The 17,804-nt window shown below is 55.4% G+C and overlaps 4 protein-coding genes and 3 pseudogenes across 4 annotated transcripts, besides 13 other annotated features; all 7 read right to left on the reverse strand.

Annotated features, from left to right (window-relative positions):
• Window positions 1-10,942: part of a sequence feature (heterozygous, non-Esmeraldo-like haplotype) that runs on past the window's edge.
• Window positions 112-131: a microsatellite.
• Window positions 654-1,077: a mobile genetic element.
• Window positions 1,123-1,962, reverse strand: Tc00.1047053506989.220 (hypothetical protein, conserved; the record flags this gene model as incomplete). The annotated part of the gene is made up of 1 exon (XM_813560.1): window positions 1,123-1,962. The coding sequence occupies one exon, from the start codon at window positions 1,960-1,962 to the stop codon at window positions 1,123-1,125; it is 840 nt and encodes a 279-aa protein (XP_818653.1).
• Window positions 2,099-2,119: a sequence feature (AT_rich).
• Window positions 2,238-5,822, reverse strand: Tc00.1047053506989.240 (annotated as a pseudogene).
• Window positions 5,962-5,983: a sequence feature (AT_rich).
• On the reverse strand, window positions 6,137-7,660 carry Tc00.1047053506989.250 (hypothetical protein, conserved; the record flags this gene model as incomplete). The annotated part of the gene is made up of 1 exon (XM_813561.1): window positions 6,137-7,660. The coding sequence occupies one exon, from the start codon at window positions 7,658-7,660 to the stop codon at window positions 6,137-6,139; it is 1,524 nt and encodes a 507-aa protein (XP_818654.1).
• Window positions 6,250-6,362: a microsatellite.
• Window positions 8,009-9,027: a mobile genetic element.
• Tc00.1047053506989.260 lies at window positions 9,003-9,956 on the reverse strand (annotated as a pseudogene).
• Tc00.1047053506989.270 (hypothetical protein, conserved) lies at window positions 10,104-10,493 on the reverse strand (the record flags this gene model as incomplete). The annotated part of the gene is made up of 1 exon (XM_813562.1): window positions 10,104-10,493. One exon carries the CDS (start codon window positions 10,491-10,493, stop codon window positions 10,104-10,106), a length of 390 nt encoding a protein of 129 aa, XP_818655.1.
• Window positions 10,374-10,407: a microsatellite.
• Window positions 10,943-11,581: a sequence feature (areas merged during assembly that could not be assigned to a particular haplotype. This can correspond to areas where the two haplotypes were merged or to regions with more than two copies in the genome that were merged during assembly.).
• Window positions 11,271-11,532: a mobile genetic element.
• Window positions 11,582-12,729: a sequence feature (heterozygous, non-Esmeraldo-like haplotype).
• Window positions 11,659-15,411, reverse strand: Tc00.1047053506989.300 (annotated as a pseudogene).
• Window positions 12,730-13,837: a sequence feature (areas merged during assembly that could not be assigned to a particular haplotype. This can correspond to areas where the two haplotypes were merged or to regions with more than two copies in the genome that were merged during assembly.).
• Window positions 13,838-17,804: a sequence feature (heterozygous, non-Esmeraldo-like haplotype).
• Tc00.1047053506989.309 (hypothetical protein, conserved) lies at window positions 16,099-17,706 on the reverse strand (the record flags this gene model as incomplete). The annotated part of the gene is made up of 1 exon (XM_813564.1): window positions 16,099-17,706. The coding sequence occupies one exon, from the start codon at window positions 17,704-17,706 to the stop codon at window positions 16,099-16,101; it is 1,608 nt and encodes a 535-aa protein (XP_818657.1).

Here is a 17,804-nt window from a genome sequence, read left to right on the forward strand (position 1 = left end):
CGCCTGCCAAGTATTTTTCCTTTTCCTTTCGTTCTTTCTTGTTGTTGTTTTAAACGGATGTCACCTTTTCTTTTGTATTTGACGTATAACCTCCTGCGTTCGCCCACCCATAAAAAAAAAAAAAAAAAAAAGTGATCCGGTAAACTCGCGCGGGTGAGTCAGAGGGTTCGGGATCCCTCGGTGGCTTTATTGCACACGCGCTTGCTGGCCGTGCGTGTATCCAGCAGGGAAATAACAGCCAAGGGCGAAAAAAGACCGTCAAATTGGCGCAGCGGCAACTTCATCTCCGAGACCACAGAAGTAAATATATTTTTTTTTAAGTGGATTTTTCTTTGCTAGTCGGTATTTCTTTCCCTCGCCTCGTCGTCCTTCAGGCTGCCCAACGCCTGCGAACACACGTCGGGGAGGTTGCCAAATAAAAAAAATAGCGAAAATAAGATGTAAAAGATAAGAGAGTCACTCATACCGGATCCGCCAACGGACGCGCCACTCACCCCACCGCTCGAGGCAAAGGGATCGTCTAACAATCAACAATGCAGGAACATGCCGTGGTCAAAAGAAACGACAAAAAGAATACAACAAGTGGACAACGGCGCATAACAGAAAAAAAGAAATAAACCTTCTACGGCCCACCTCTTCCCAAAAAAATAGTGAATAATCTTCCGGGAGCTGGCCGGATCCTGACAATCTATGGAGACCAAACAATTCAAGAAAAAAGGTTCGTTAGTTAATTGCTTCAATTTTTTCATTCAATATATAGAATTCTTTGGACCACCAGCATGGTCCTTTGTCCTTACTTAGGATTAACATATTGTTACTTACGAAGTGGCAGACTTTGGGGTCCTCCAACCACAAGACCCCGCCGCGTGGTGGGAATCAAGGGGGTTAGGGTGGAATGGCAAAATAAAAACAAAATACAATGGCCTCTATCGGCTCCCTGCCCCTACAAAGTCACGTTCTTCCCAAAAGATTCATACGGTAGAAAGTATCATAAATAATGCATTCATTTATCAGGATATACACATACATTAATTAAGCTAGCCAGCTCTCCCGCGATCATTCTTTTCACAAGCTCCTAAAATAAATAAATGAATTGCCCAGTACCATCAAAGAGCCTTTTTCTCAGACCATGGATTTATTGTTCATTTGTGCCGCCAGCAAATCCGTCAGGACCGATTGGCCACCGCTTGGTGGAAGCAGGACTACTTTGTTCCTCCCCGTACTTCCCACCTCCTTCAGCGAGTCAAAGTACTGGTTCATGAGCAACAATTGCACCACATCTCGTGCGCCGACGCCCGGCACGCCATCGACAAACGACTCAATGCTGCTCTGCAGCCCTTCCATGATGGCCCTGCGCTCCTCCGCCAGCCCAACGCCAGCAAGACGCTTCTCCTCAAATTCCGCCTCCGCATCCTTAATTTTGACGATTTTCTCCAGTTCGGCCTGGTGCTCCGCGGCAGTCCGGCGGTAGGCATTAAGTTGGGTCTGCGCAATGGCCTGCTGGAGTTCGGTGCTCGGCTCAATCTGAGTCACCAGCGTTGCCTCAAGCGCAAAGCCGTATTGACTGAGGCGCTCCTTTAACTCCTCCTCAACCGCATGCTTGATGTTCCTCGACGCAACAAAAACCTCGTCCAGCGTGTACTTTGGCACCTCGCCGCGGATCACGTTGGCGGCGAAGCTCCCAATCTGCTGCTCCGGGTTCGCAAAACGATAAAAGGCGTTGGTCGCCTCCTCCGGCAAGACACGGTAGTGGAGGCATGCCGTGATGAGAACCAGAGCATTGTCCTTTGTCTTCGTCTCGACATTAACGGAGGCATATTGCAGCTTCAAAGTCACGCGCCCCCGCACCGTCTCGACGCACGGAATGAGGCACTGGCAGCCCGGGTTGGCAATGCGCTGAAACTTCCCGCAGCTCTCAACGATGCCAAGTGACGATGTGGAGACGCAGAAGCAGCAGGACATTGCCTGTTCTTCTCCGTTTATGCTCCCCCTTTCCGCTCCGCCCGCTCGCTTGGTTGATGTTACCTCCCTTTTTGCGTGCTCCTATAATGTTTTCACCGCCTGCTTGAGCGTGTTGCTTGCAGCAACATAAAATGAGAAATTAAAAAAAAAAAAAAAAGGAACAGGAAGAAGCGGCACAACAAACAATCCAAAACAGTGGTCGTTTTAATTCGTCACAGCCCCACGCAAACGCGCAAGTGGCTTCCGCAAATTGCTCTCACGCAGACGCTCTCAATCCTGACCCCTCTCCTCCTCCTCCTCCTCCCCTTGTAGAGCATGGGGAAACACTGCTTGCCCCACGTGCAGAGTGGGCCGCCATTCTCTTATCCCGTTTTGTGCAACGTGTCGGTTCAGCATCCGCAGCAATAGAAAAACGTCTGCGGCGCACTTAGACACCATCTCCCTCCACCGCGACGAAATCTCCGTAAAATATTTTTCAATCGTTCTGGGTGGTGGGGCTCCATGCACTGCAAGCGTCGCCCACTGCCTATTGTACGGAATGAAGCGAACAGAACCACCATCCGTGAGTTCAGAAATAACTTCAGGCGTGGCGCCACCCTTCTTCAGGCTGTCCTCGTGTGCCACAACGACGAGGTTCCCCTTCTGTGCCAAAACACTTTCACGGAGACGGAAGAGCAACTGCGGAGAAAGTGTCACGCCCTGGTTAACGTAAAGCAAAAATGTCATTCGGCGACGCGTCAGGTTGGCCTGTGCACATGTGTGCGAAACCAGAGTATATTCCGTGTGGTAGCGGCCCAGTGGGAATGTCCTGAAAATGACACGACTGACAAACCAAGCGTTGTTGAAGGAGACACGTCGTATGCGCTCCGCCACACGGGAAATAATGAGCTCCACAGGAAGCTCCTTCTCCACTTGCAGAAAAAAAGGAAAGGGGAGTTGCAGCGACATTTCCCGCAGTACGGCAGATGCGCAGGCAAGCTCCTCCGTGGCACGTTCCACGGCGCTTTGAGTCCCTCTGCTGCTGATGGATACGATTGTCATGGGGCGGCGCTGGTCATCCTCCCCGAGAAAAATATACGACGCGGAGGACAACAATAACTCCGATGAACTCCGCCGCCGCTTCTGATGATGAATGCCGTTGCCGCCCGGGCCAGAGTCATCAAAGTACATGGATGCCAGTTCCTCCGCCCCTTCTTTGTTCCACGCCTCAGTCACGGGCGGCAAAACCTCATCCGGCGGTGCAAACTCCTTAAAGAGGCGCGTGGCGACATACTGTGACTCAAAGTCCATCCCCACGACATTCAATCCAAAGATTGCCAACAAAGAAAGCCACGTTAGAAGAGACCAGTAGGATGACAAAATATACGAGAGAGGCAAATTGAAAAAACAGCGTTGCTTCATCCTCACCTGCTCCTTAAATGTGAGCTTATCCGCCTGTGAACTGAGGAATCTCCACATGTTGAGCGTCGTTGCATCCGCGAACGCGTTGTGGAGATGGGGAGTTGAAGATCAATGGCTGCATTAAGAACATATGTGTACCTTGGGTTATTGCCCGCCGACTCGCTCAGCACCTCGCGCAGAATCATGACACTCGCCCATGGCGATAGGGTGAGGGGAAGTGATGTCACAAGAAGGCGCAACTCCGCCGGAATTTCGTCACTGTTTTCACCTGTGTCACCGTCACTGTCGTTACCGGCGTTACTCTCTTCTTTCCCAAACTTCCCCTCAGTAAAAACATTTACAAGAAGAAACAGTTTTCGACGGTACTCGTCCTGGATGTTGGGCAACGGCACATGTTGTTCCACAAAAGCAAAGAGCTCATCGCTGACAACCTTGCAGCTTTGTTGGTTTGCCCCAGTCTCGTCAACAAGTGCCTTGATCAACTCCTCAACAAAGGCTAAGAAGCGCTCCCGAATGGGAGCTGGTGTGGACAGTCGCAGAGGCCTCATCGTGCCCCCACCACAGTCACTGTTAAAATTCCCGCGGTCAACAGCGGCAGCAGTGGCGGTGGTGGCGGCGGCATTTCGACCCTCCTCAGCAGAGGAAAAGGTGGTGGGAGGAGAGGCACTAGCAGGGGCAGCCTTATCCCCCTCACGAGGCGAGTAACCCCGATTATCATCGTTTGGTGCATCGTATGTCACGGCCTCCACAATATTACGCATCTGGGCCTGAACTTGCCTTTTCAGCCGCCGGTGATCACGAACGAGTGCCCTCAGGATTTCCTTCAGACTTCTGTACGAGAATGTCACCAATGCCCACGGGCTTCCGTCCATCACCTGCAGCTCCTCCAGTTGCCCACGCGCCATACTTTCGCAGCTTCCTGTGCCGTGATGCAAAGGAATATTTTTCTGCTGTTGCGTCTCAAAAAGACGTGCACCAAGGGCAGCCACAAAACCCAACTCAACTTTGGAGAAGGAGTGTGCGCCGCGACGGAGACGTTCCTCCATTCCCATCAGCACTTCACGAATGACAAGAAAGAAAAACTCCTCATGGCCGCTACTGTCAAGGAGCGGCAGGATGATCGTCATCACGACACGAAGATCGGTGAACTTTGCCGACAGAAGACCGCCTTTTTCCAGGAGAATAATTGCATCCGCCTGGCTGTGCTGAACCACCCGACGGAAATGATCATGGCACACGGAGGAGTTGGGAACCTCCTTCAGCAGCCAGAGCGTAAATTCCGTTAACTCTGGGCTATCCGCGGGAACAATATATGTGGCTGCCAAGGACAAGACACTTTGACGACAAATACCAGCTAGAAAGTTCAAAACATGAGCCAAATCATCCGTTTTCGGCAATGCCGTAGCAAGAGAAAAAAGTTTCTCGGCGGCGACAAATAAGTAAGTGGGCGGTGTCACCACATGACCACCGACTTCATCGGCCTCACGCTTCAGCTGCTTTAAACATTGCAAAAGCAGTATGGCCCCAAGCACGTGTCGTAGGTTGACCTTTGTTAATTTTTCCACCTCGCTATTAGATGAATCCTTCCTATATTCAACCAGTACGTCTCTCAGAACATGAAAAAGATACGGTCTGAGCTCCCTGCTATAAATCGCAAAAGAATAGACGGCAGCGGCGTCACACATGCCCCAATCCACACCGTTCTCCACCATGCGTGCCTCGATACTCTCAAATTGTCGAAGTTCAAGTCGATGTTTTTCACCGGCGTGGTGCGCGACGTACATCGACCGAAACGAAGGAACACGGGCAAAAGCGGCGGATGAGAGCTCTCCATCCTCGCGGAGCCACTTAACGCGATTGTCCTCTTCGGGAGTGAGTAGTAGTCGCGCCACCCAGAGACCTTCCCTTTTCCCCACCCCCTCAGCTTCCTCCAGTTGTGGAAGACATTCGCAAAGCCCGACTTGTTGCGCCTGGGCCAACGCGGGTCCAACCAAAGCTTCATATTTCGCCTCGCCCACCAATTCTCGTAACGGCTGCTCAACATCGGCGAGTTTCAGTGCGAAAACGAAGTCATCCCGTTCCCGATCCTCTTCGCTGCGAGAAACGGCAAAAGAGGAGTTTTCCGGCTCCTGCTCGGTCACGCGGTAGAGTAGTGCGGCACAGCAGCAGCGGTTTCTATTTGGCGTGGAGAGAATTTCCTTGGGGGAGAGAAGGTTTTTCGCACAGACGCCCGGGGAGGTGTTGCGATTCCTGAGTACCGCGTACGCCGAGCGACGAAAGGTTTTGTACGTGCCTCCTTGAGGCATCTCCGCCGCTGACGATGATGGTGGCGGTGGCGGGAGGCGCTGGAGAACAATCGGGACGTCGCTCTCAAAGCGGTCAAGACTCTTCACAGTCAGGCCGCCCGTCGCGTGTCGTCTTAGGCAACTCGTGGAAAAGGCCAAACGCCCCATCGTCATTCCCGCCTTGAGAAGAAACAGACGTCAAATTGCGGCACGAACGCCCAAAACAAAACCAAACGCATGCGTTTGTTTTTTTTTTTTTTAAGCGTAAAACGAAAATAAAAAGAAGAGCACGGGAATGTCGCAAATTTCCAGGAATAAAAATAATAATAATAAAAGCACGCGACACATTCAAGAAATAGTGAATAAAAACAAATAAAATCGCACGAAGAAAAACCAACAATTCCTCTGGTATTACAGTCGCTAATGGTGTAATTTATTGGGGTGGGGAGGGTAAGAGAACATCACCCCTTCCTATTCGTTAAACAACATCATCCACGGCCTTTTTTATTTGCAGTCCTGGTAGAGCTAGCCGTACCGAGCGGAGCCCCAAATGCAGTCGTACCCCCAGTTCCAGTCGCAGATGGAGCTGACGCGCCAAAACCAGCAGCAGCAGTGCTAGCTGTGGTTGTGGTTGTGCCTGCGGTTGTCGCTGCCACAGTAGGAACAGCTGAAGCAGTGGCAGCAATAGCTGCGGCAGGGGCAACAGGGGCACCAAACCCAGTGTTGTTGGTACCAACAGACGCCGGGGCGGAATCCTGTCGCTGACGCTCAAGTAACACATCGTATTGCATTCTTCGCTCCCCATTGCTAAGGGCAGCCAAACGATCCAGACCGACAGAACGTCTATGAATGTCCCCAATTGTATCGTGGTTAGGTTCTGAAAAAGAAGATGCTTCAGCTGAGCACAGAGGAAATGGCCTTTTGGGCCCAACGGGCATCTGCCGCTGTTGCTGGGCAAGCAACACCTCGGCCTCAGACGATCCATACAAATGGGCAAAGAGATCCCGGGCGGCATCTGCCCTTGCATGCAGTCGCGAAGTCCACGCAGCCAAATTCAGGAGGGTGGCTAACTCATTGCTGAGAGTCGTGTTCATTTGAACAACCGGATGGGAAGCTATTGTAGGCCTTAGCCCGGTCGCAGTATCGAGTGGCTTCATCTCTGCAGTGTATCGTGAAAAATGCGATGCCGAAGGTTCTGCATTAGTAGTATTGGACGTGTTTTTGTCATTATTCGTCGTGCGCTTATGTCGTTGAGCGTTGGGCAAAACAGCGAGCTCTAATTCCGTCAGGACCGCAGACATCTCTTCCATCCGAGTCTGAACTTCGCTAAGACAGCACTGAAAAGGCTCGGAGGGAAGCTCTGCTCGATTACCACCCAACCGCTGCGTAAAGTCCTGTTCCGCCAATGGCTCCCAGACGTGCTTTGAGTACTGAACAACCTCCTCCTCACAGTTCTCCAACAGCATGCCGAGATGTTGCCCCTGAACCTCCCGCTCAAAGCAGTCCACGCGAATCGCATCCACGGCATTATCACCTGCCGTGAGCTGAACAAGTTTCTTCTGCAGTTCCATATAGCTTGAATAATCACCGGCACTGGTTCCCATTGAATCTGTCAAGAAACTCTCAACAAATCGTTTTGCGTCGTGTTCCGCCTGAATGAAGTTGTGCAGCTCCATTAGGTGCTGTTGCAATGGCGGGGGCAACTCTTCAAACAATACATCATCACGAAAAGTGGAGAAATTGACACTCCGCGCCCAGTCGGTGGAGAAGCCCGGACCCTTTATGCCCTTGTACGAGGGCACCTGCGCCTGGCCCCCGATAGCCGCTGCAGTGCCGAAGCCCTTGGCAGCACCAAATCCGCTAAATCCAACGGTGGAATTCGCGCCAAACCCACCCGTCGTGGCGGTGTTTGCGCCGAACCCACCAAAGCCAGAAGAAGCACTTTTCCCCGCAGTCGCTGCTGGCGCGGCCGCAAATCCAGTTCCCGCAGATGCCTGTCCAGGTTTGAGCATGCCCTCACAACAACTAGTAGATCTTTGAGTCAAAGGAAATCAAAGAGGCAATGGTGGGGTGTGGACTCGGGGCAAAAGAAACACTGGGAGAGGCATAAAGATGGTATGATCCATCATCATTCCAAACGCTCAGCGAAGCACCAGCAAGAAAACAAAGGGCAACAACGCCACCGTTATGATACAAATGAGGACAGAATAGCAAATCTATGATCATTTGGGGGACGCCACACTTCGGGCGGCCCAGTTATTACCATTCCATTCAAAAGTAATAATGAAACAACGCAACAAAAACAAAACAGTTCATCATCGAATAGACCCATTTAACAAAGCAAAACGCCCACCAATCCATTTTTTCCTTCCTACTCTGACCTCCACGTCTAGCTACACAATGCCATCTGACTCCCGAAGAGGTGTTCGAGGAACGACAAAAGTTTCCTGCGATGAAGCAACTGCCATTGAGAGGATTTTCCGAGGCGAAGGTCCTGTTCAATGCCCAGCCGTTGACGCACAGCCAAGGTGCCTAGAAATTCTGGAAGCAGACGATTCTGGTGAGAAGTTGCGGGATCGGCATTGGTTCGTGCAATCTCTCACACTCCAGTACGGGCGACCACGGAGCTCACATTCCCCGTATCCTGCTCGTGCAAGGTGGATCCGTTCCTGTCGGTCAAAAAATTCCTGAGTGATCAGGTGCTCGCCGCCCGGATCTGATGGCCTGGCGCTGCACAACAAGTAACGGTGAGTGTCTTGACGCATGGTACTACGCCACTTGTTGGTGAGCTGGGTAGTAAAACATGTCAGCAGATCCGTGTGCCATAAGGGTGCGATTCGATGCTCCGTGTGCTGTCCGCTTGCCGTGGTCTGCGTCGCATACTGATCCGCAAGCTCGTTAGCGTGTACTCCGCAATGTCCGTAACAAAACTGCAGGTGCACGGACCAGCCGGCACGCGTCAGTGTCAGGAGACGCTGCCAGATCTGGTCCTCCGTCCAGCCGGTCCGACTGAGCGGGCCCTTGTTTAGAGCCGCCAGAATGGCCTGGCCGTGCGTCACCACAAGCAGGGTTTTATGCCTGTGTGCTAGATACGAGGGATAGTCAGCTTCTCCAGGGCTAGAAGCAGCGCACGGGATTCCGTCCTGCGGCTACACTGGCGTTTGCCACGGTTGAAACCTAAATTCGCTATTATCTCCGATGAATGAAGGGATGAAAGCAGTATTCCAACCCCTGCTGACTTGGGAACGTCGACACCGCCATCGGTCGCAAGTATCCACGAACGATGGCTGTGCAGCGCTAGAGCCTCTTCGCTGACCCTGCGCTTTTCCCTTATCAGCTCTTCTTCGTCGATTATTAAGTGGTCCATCGGAGTTTCCACAAGAAAGAGGTGGACGCTCGAGTCGTTACTGCACACAACGGCGGAGGCATCACAAAGGGCTTCATCCGAGACCCTCCAACGCGTGCATGCACCCGCTGCGCTTTCTTGAAACAAAGCCAAGCACTCCCCAACACAAACAGATGATCGATTTCGGCCTCCGCAATGGTATCAGCCAAGACGTCCAGCGGGTTTTTCTTTCGGCGCTCCTCCAGTCTCTCCTCCGAGCACTCCCATGCCTCTGCCTCCTCCACAAGGAACCGATAAAGCATCCCATAGTCCACAAACATGCCACCCACGCGGTAACCATAGCTGCGGGCCACGCGCTCTGTGGCTAGCCACATCAGCTGATGCAGACCATGAATGAAAAACAAGGGATCCTCATGTTTCCAAATGCCCTGAAAGCAATGAATGGCAGGAGCAAAGCACATCTCCTCCTCAACGTCCATGGTGTGCTGCATCGCATAAAAGGAGACAACGCCGGGGCAAACAAAGCGTGGTGCCTTCACCGCGGAATCAAGAAAAGCGGTTGACATCCAAGAAAAACAGCGCCGTTCTTTGGCGTCCGGACGCATGTGCTTGTCCCCGCAGCACGACGGTCAGCAACAAACAGGACACGGGGCCCCACCGCGTCCTCACCACCCCGTCGCGCCCCGACACGCAAAACACCCAGGTGAGTGTCCATGTCAGAGTCAAAGCGGGCGATTGTCGCGTTAAAGCCTGTGTCGTAGCACGCCACGAGAACAGGGACGTGCACGGCAACACCCGGCTACAGCTCCGTCTGAAACGCGTCTGCTCGAGGCTGTTCGGCGCCCACCTCCTCCTCCTGCGGTTCGAGCGTGACGACCGTCCGCTCATGAACCCTCGTCGCGGCAGTCACGCGCAGCTCTCCCATCGCCGGCCGCACCAACCTTTGCTCCGTCACGGTCATGGCGCCACCTACCCTTTAGGAACCAGCTCTACGCTCAACAAACAGAAGACAGAAAAAAAAGGCAAATGTTCACCGCCGCGCAGTGCTGCAGAGGCCAACAACACAACACAAAAAAAATCGCGTGTCTACTCATGCGGTAAGAATGCTTTCATGCCCAGCTGCTCCACCCCGACGGCAGCGGCGGAGTGGGGGCTTCTGGGAGAGGCACCAGCTGCTCCTCCACCCGGCCGTCTACATTCACAACCGTACGCCGCAGAAGTGCCGACTCGTGCAGCACGCGGGCAACAGCCAACAAGACAGACGGCTCCTTCTTCAGCATCGCCTTGATGTCCTGGTGGGTCGCGGGGTCGTCGATTTGCCGCCGCAGCTCCTTGATGATGCTGTAGATCTCGTCCGTGGCCATGCCGTAGATGCTTGACGGCGGCGCTGGCGGCGGCAGCGGCGGCAGCGGCACGTCGCACACGCTCGACGCCCCGCTGCTTGGCGACCGCGCCCCCTCCGAGCCATCATTCACCTCGTTGTCGTCGTCAAAAAACATCCGCTCTTCCTACCTGTACCTGCACAGCACACAACTAAAAAAAACGACAAACAAAACGGGAAATGTGGGGAAAGTGGCAACCGCTGCACAGGCGCTTGACGCAAAGCGTGACCAACACCAAACCCAAAAATGCACACATTAACACTTCAGCTGAAGCTTAACCACTAATAACATTTTTCAAAAAAAAAAAAAAAACGCCACCACCACACAGGTGCACCACGACTGTCGACGGTAAGAGCCACCGTTGCCGCAAAATACCCGCATGTTTGGAGTTGCTTGGTCGCACTTCAGCATGCATTTACCTGCAACTCCAACAGGAAATAAATAAATAAGAACAATCAAACCTAAATACAACATCCCAGCAGAGAGCCGTTACCAAAATCCCAATGCCGCTTAGTGCCCACAGCCAACCTGCACACAGCGCACCCCAACCCAAGGAAAGAAACACTACCCCTCAGCATACATGGCGCACATTTGCGTGCAGAGTTTATAGCAAAACAAATAACAAGAAACCAAAACACTCTGGAATTAATAAATAAGGAGGGAGCGACACAAGATGGAACCGCCCACAAAAAAAATTTTATTACAAAATCAAATATTTGCCTGGACTGCTGGCCGGTTCCCTAATTGTCATATAAATGAAAAAAACAGGACTGGAAAGAAGAAAGTAATGAAGTGGCAGTGGGTTCACCACGGCCTCGATGTTTTCTCCGTATAAATATTGTATTCGGGTGGCCACCGTAGTGAAATGCTGCACCATATTCAAATTAGTGATATTTATTACACACAAATTGGCGAAATTTAATATCCCCCAACCACAAAAACCACGCCGCAAGAAAAGCATCAAAAGGGAGCAGGTTGGATGGCAAAAAATAAAAACAAATTAAATGCGTCTTGCTTTCATCGGCTACCTTATTCCTTCCATCGCGGCAAGCCAAAGATCCATAGGATAGAGAGTAGCCGTAAAGAAATATATTCCACTTATCAAGATGTACATTAATTTGGGCGGCCAGCCTTCCTCGCGAGCATCCTTTCACAATATTCTAAAAAAAAAAAAAAATATTGGCAAAAGTCCACACTGCTATTAGCTACACTCACACAATCATCAATTACAGCTCGCGACCTCAATGCTCACACACCATTCGCTGCCACAGCGAAGCACATTTTACACACGCCGGCGAACTTGAATGGTGGCAACCGGGTCCTCCTCCATCCACCACACCCCCTCCGCCGTGGACAAGGACGCCTGGCAAAAGCCACTTCGCCGATGTAACTCCCCGAGTAGGCCGGCTCTCTCAACAGAAAATCTACGCAACCGCAATGCGCCATCGCTCCAAATAACAGCACCTTCTGACAAACTCATTGTGCGCAATCCCCCTTCAATTGAGTCTCCAGAAACACTTTTCTTAATCACACCGCACACCTTGGCCGCAAGCCGCTCCATCGCCAAACGGCAGACGTCCTGGTCACACCCTTCTCCGTCCCCGCTCGGCACCGGGACACTCCAGCGCTGGCACAAAGGGAGCAGCGCCTTCAGTCGCTGCGGAGCTGCAAAGGTGCCAAACAGTACAGCCAGCATGGACGCAACGTAGCCTGAGGGACCGCCCCGAATGGTGGATGCAGAGCCATCACCACTTGCCAAATCACTCTCATCGTCAAGGTCAGGCACCTCATGGTCAAGGCGCAGCGCGGCAAAGGTGCGCGCTGAGCACGGCGTCCAGCTGGTACATCTCCACGGGCTTCGGCACGCCGCGAAGCGCCACGGCGCCAAGTGCAGTCACCTCCACCTGCTCACGCTCAGCCGTGCTCAGCGCAAAGTACGACGCACGCGTCAGCAGCACCTGCCCGCCGTTCCCAACGCTCTCCGTGCACGCGGCCATGTTAGACGTCCCGCCGTAGTAGTCGTACCCCTTCGTCACCTCGTCGCGCCGGATGTCACACAGCCCGGTGTGCACACCGACTCGCACGCGCAGGCCGTTCCAGCACTGCCGGTACACAGCAGCGTCCAGGCGCGCGGTCGGCGGCACGTACTCCGCGTCCTCCTCGGCACGGTCCTCCTCAAACATGCGGTACGCGTCGTCGATCACGCTCGTCCCCCAGTCGTGCTGCAGGAAAACCTGCTGCAGCTCCCGCACAAGCTGCACGGCGGCGAACACACTCTTGCACGCAATCATGAACGCGTCGCCAATCGTCTTCACCTCGTAGCAGCGGTACTTCCCTATCAGCGAGCGGATCAGCCGGTGTTGCGTCGCCATGGCGTCGGGCACCGCCTCGGGGCGCGCAGCCCACAGCGCAGTGCTGCTCTCGATGTCAGTGAACACAATCGTCACGGGGTGCAGCCGCTCCTTCGGTGCGTTCGCGTTGTCGCGCGAGCTGCGGCAGAAGTACCGCAGCACAGCAACAAGCAGCAGAGCAGCGCAGCCGGCAATGACGTCGATCAGCCGGCAATGACGTCGATCAGCCGCCGCGCCGTCATTCCACACGCAGCGGGATTCGCGTACTTCATCGACGGCGCCATGGCAGGGAACAGCTCCGGCACAGCGGGTTCCAGCGCACGGGCAGGCGGCCACACAGAAATGTGAGCTGCGACGTAGTTCCTGCCACACCCAGCACCGCTCTCAGTAGCAGAGCACGCCCTGCCATCAGCGAAGGGTCCGTACAGCATGTCGTCCACGGCGACAGCAACATTATTTTAGAAGAAGTCAGCCAGCAGCTCAGCGCTCACATGGTACATTCGCGAGAGAGCTGTATGCACCAGCCGCGTGGCCGCAAAGCCCATCAGTGACAGCGGCGTCCGGTCTTCCTCCCTCGGCACAGCAGCAGCAAACTTTCTGGCGGTCTCCGACGCTGAACCCCTGTCGTTCCAGTGCGGCAGGCTCGTCGCAAACACAACACGGTCCGCACCCGCACCGTCACGGAACGCAGCAACAAACTCAGCATGCAGCAGCGCAAACTCCAAGAACACGAACACGCGCACACCACCGTGCGACGACACGTGCCGCGCAATCGCACCGGCATCCCCAGCTGAAAGGCCCACCAAAAACACATCGCCCTCCACCGGCAGGTGGTCCACCAGCGCGTCGCCGCCAGCGACACGCCAAACGTCAGCAGCGACCGCCGCAGCACATCCGCCATAGCCGCAGCCTCCCCGCTGCGGATCACTGCGTGCGCGGAGCCGCCACTCGCGTTCCCGAGGTACTCCGCAAGCACAAACAACTGCTGCTCCAGCGTCAGCGACAGGCGGATCATGTTTCTCTGGGACCCGTTCAGCCGCGGCTCAAGAGGCAGCGGGTCAATGAAGGTCACACCCTCCATTTCCAGCATCGCACCCGTCACCACACCGCTCGCAAAGTGAACCCGCCGTGCACTCATCTCGGACAGAAGAGCATCTATTGCCCCAGCAGCCGAAGTACTGAGAGTGCGGAACTTAACAGTAGTGCCGTCATGATCATCCTGGGGCGCCTTTGCGGCGTCCGCACCGGCCAACGTGCTACCCATAGCCAGTTGCGCAACCACAACATCCTGCATCATGAAAGCCAACCCATTCAAGGGTGCATGCAACTCTATAGGAGAGGCGCCACATTCATCCAAATTCAGTGTGAATGCACCCTCAGCCACATCCTCAGCGCGAAACCTCTCCATAATTCCGTTTATGTACAGGCCGACCGCCCTGGTTGCAGAGGCAAGTGGCGCCCCGCGACGCAGCCCTCGTTTCGCACTCAAAACCGTATTCGCCAATCACAATGTCGTCAAACACTACCGGCGTTGTTTGTACAGAGACGCCAAGAACGACGTGCGGTCCCTCACCCATTCACGACCGCCCAGCGCCTGTGAAAGCACCTCGCCAAAAATCCACCCAGCAACCATCATATCGCCCTCGTCGTCATGGATAAAAAAAAGAATCCTTGTCGGTATAGTACTTTTGGCCGCTTTTCTCCAGATATTCCCGCATCAACTCCTGGAAGCGCCGGATGGCCTCGCACTGTGTGTCCTTCGCCAGTGGGTTCGTCCCAGTCGTGGTCACCTGCCCAGGCACAAACACAACACCGCCAGCCACAGCAGCACGCCACACCCTCAAAACAAGGTCCTGCAGCACCGAGGAAGCAAGCATGTACGCGCCAGCAGTACGCTTGCCCGCCAGCATCCTCCTAACAAGCCTCACGGCATCATTTGTCGGTGACCCAAACACAATCACAGCCTGCAGCTGAGTGTCAGCAAACGCCTCCCACGCAGCGTCAAACGCTTCCTTCTTCGCACCACCGTTCACAGAGCTCTCCACACTGAAGACATCGCTCAGCTCGTAGCCCATCCCCGAAATCGCACGTTCTGCCAGCTCATACTCAGTACCACCAAAATATTCACCCTCCATGTAAATGAAGCCCAGCCGACGCACACGCAGATGGACCAAGGCGTAGCGGAGGAGTGCCAGCAGCTCGGCTGCAGGGTCAGCACGCAAAAAGTAAAACTTGGGATTCCGCCCACGCACCAAACTCGACCCAGTGAACGGGGCAAACAAGGCAAGGCCATGCCGCATAGTTAAGGTCAGAGAGCTCGCAAAGATCGTATCGCCAATAGCGCCTGCCACAAGAAGAATATAACTGCTTTAATTCAACGCTTTTCCTATCACCGCTCCACTCGTTTGCATTGTGGAGACCTTCCTGATAATCTCCCCATAAACAGCGTCAGCAACAGTGAAGTTGCGCGACCAGAGGGCCGCCTCTAGCCCAGCCTCAAGTGAATCCACCAATTTCTGGTCAATTGGGAGGCCCGGCACACTCAGCATAAACACCTTCGCACTGGTCTCACAGGCAAATGGTTTGGAAACCGCTACCTGCGGGTCAAACAGCAGCAGCAGGGCAACAAAAGGCACCGCGCCGCCGCACAAGCACGCCGCCCTCGCGGCCACACCGCCACCCATCCCACCGCCATGCCCGTTGCCCTAAAACTGTCTTGCTGTGTGGGTTGTGGCTTCCTGCAGGAGAAACAGAGAAGGGAAGAAAAAGGTGCACAGAGGAAAGGAAAGGAATCAGCCGTGTCGGCAAGTGCAGCAGAGAACAAATGAGCGTCAACGACAAAAGTGCCGCCAAACACATGTGGAGACAGTCCAGCACAAACAACGGTGTGGGTGGTTATGTACATCGTCCCTCACAACGTCGCGGTCGCCCCACAGTACTATGCAATACATCACGGCGACGCCGCCTGCGCGTGCCGTGCGGCTGTCTTCATCCTTCCCACGGCAGCTGGACAGCCAGCATCCAGCATGCAGCGCACCCAACACGCACAGCCACCACTCGGCCGCGCTCCGGCGTCAACACGCTCGCGCCCTCTTCAGGAACGCAGCAAAGAGACGGCGGGAAGCAGCAGTCAGAAGCAAGGCACCCGGTACGCAAGCTGCCTCGGTGCACTCACACACGCACAACCGGAAAATCACTACCACCCCGGAAGGAGGAGTCACAAGAGCGCATGCAGCGCAGCGGGGAACACGCGGCGCAGCCCGATTCCTCACGGCCCCACCGCAGCAGCGCTGCCTCTGCTTCGCATCCCTCGCAGCCCAGGCACTCGCAACGGGCAACAGCCGACGCCGACCACTGCCACGGACGCCCGCTCACAGCTCCCGCGCAGTGTCACAGGGGTCCACGGTGCCGCCACAGGCTCCAGTTGCATCAGCTTCCGTCCGAGAGTCCGTGCCCTGGCCGTCCCCGACCCGCCGCTCCACCTGCTCCGCAGCAGCACCAGCGGACGGCACACACGATGGCACGCCACCGGCTATTACACCCCGCCTCAGCGCCTCCCAGCGAGAAGCAAAGTGCTCCCTGATCCAGTTCGCCGCAGTGTCGCCCAGCTGCGTCAGGGGCGTCCGGTGGAGCGGCGGGATCGTGTACACCATCGCGCCCTCCCCCGCCCCCTCGCTCTCCCCCCCCGCGCAGGGAACCGCGCGCAGCTTCAGCACCCGCATGAGGTCCGCCACGCAGCCCTCCGTGAGAACACTCACCACGTGCGGGGGCACCCGCAGCTCAAAGGGCACGGCGTCTCCGCTGAGGAAGTGACTGTACGCCCTGTAGAAGACATCGCGGAAAGCATCCAGCACCAATTCCTCCTGCACATGCAGCCGCTCCATAGAGACCCTCAGCTCCGCCGGCACGTAATCCCCGTCTTCGTCGCCCCTCGGCATCGTCGCGTCCCCGCCCTCACCCGCCCCCCGCCCTCCCGATGTCACCGACGCCTGCGTCCGCGATTCCCCCGGGCGCGCCGCGTCCGTTGCCAGCGGGCCATTGCCGCGCATGTACGTCCCGTGAAAGAACTCGTCGCGGGTCACAAGGAAGTACGCCCTGTCGGCAGTGCGCAGCACCTCATCCTCGTCCAGTTCGCCCTCAGGCGCCGGCTCACCAAACCTCGGCGCAAGGTTCACCGGCATCTCGCTCGCCGAGTTGCGGTCCGCCACACGCAGCGAGCCGCACCACAGGAGCCACAGCCGGTCCCTCGCGTCGCTCTTGAAGTACAGAACCATCCGCGTGATGTGCTTGTGCTCCGTATAGAAGAAGTGCGTGACGATTTCGGCACACACGCTCTTCACCCCCAACGCGACGTGCGCCGACACGGTGCCCTCCTCGCTCAGGTACTCCGGTCCCTCGTACGTCACTGCGATGGCAAAGGGATCCTTCTCCGCGCGCTTGCGGTCCATGATGGGGAACCGGTTCGTGCGCCGCTGCACCATGGCGACGCGGGGGCTCCACACAGCCCTGATGACGCTGTTGTGGTACCCCTTCGGCAACACGAAGCGCTGCAGGATACCCTCACGCTTCTTCTTGCGCGCGATGAAGCCGCCGACGCTCTCCGTGTTGAGCACCTCCACCTGCGTCGTGGTCTCGCTGACGCCGTTGCCCATGCACTCCTCCAGCGTCGAAAGGTACGTCGCCACAATGGGGCACGTGTCGCTCACCTTCCGACCAAAGCTCGCCTCGATCGTGGCGGCGTCGAGGTCCTTGCCCTGCCTCCGCATCACCTCGCGCGCCCTCACGTCCGTCGTGTACCACCCGCGTGGAAAGCTGCGCTCGTACACCACCGTGTCAGGCACAAACACATTGCGGCAAGGCTTCATCGTCCTGGGGTTACGCTTGCACAAAACGTCGTAGAAGCTCGTGACAATGTCGTCGCCCTCCATCGGGTGGTTCTTCATCCACGTTTTGTCGGTCCTTCGCCCCTCCCGTCTCATCGTTCTCGCTGCGGTCACCTGCTCGGCCTCCGTGCGGGCCAACGCCAAACTAGCTACGCTGTGTATGCGTAAAGGGAGAAAACGTGAGAGAGAGAGAG

This window comes from Trypanosoma cruzi, genomic scaffold (assembly GCF_000209065.1).
Source record: "Trypanosoma cruzi strain CL Brener 1047053516805 genomic scaffold, whole genome shotgun sequence".
Taxonomy (NCBI): domain Eukaryota; phylum Euglenozoa; class Kinetoplastea; order Trypanosomatida; family Trypanosomatidae; genus Trypanosoma; species Trypanosoma cruzi.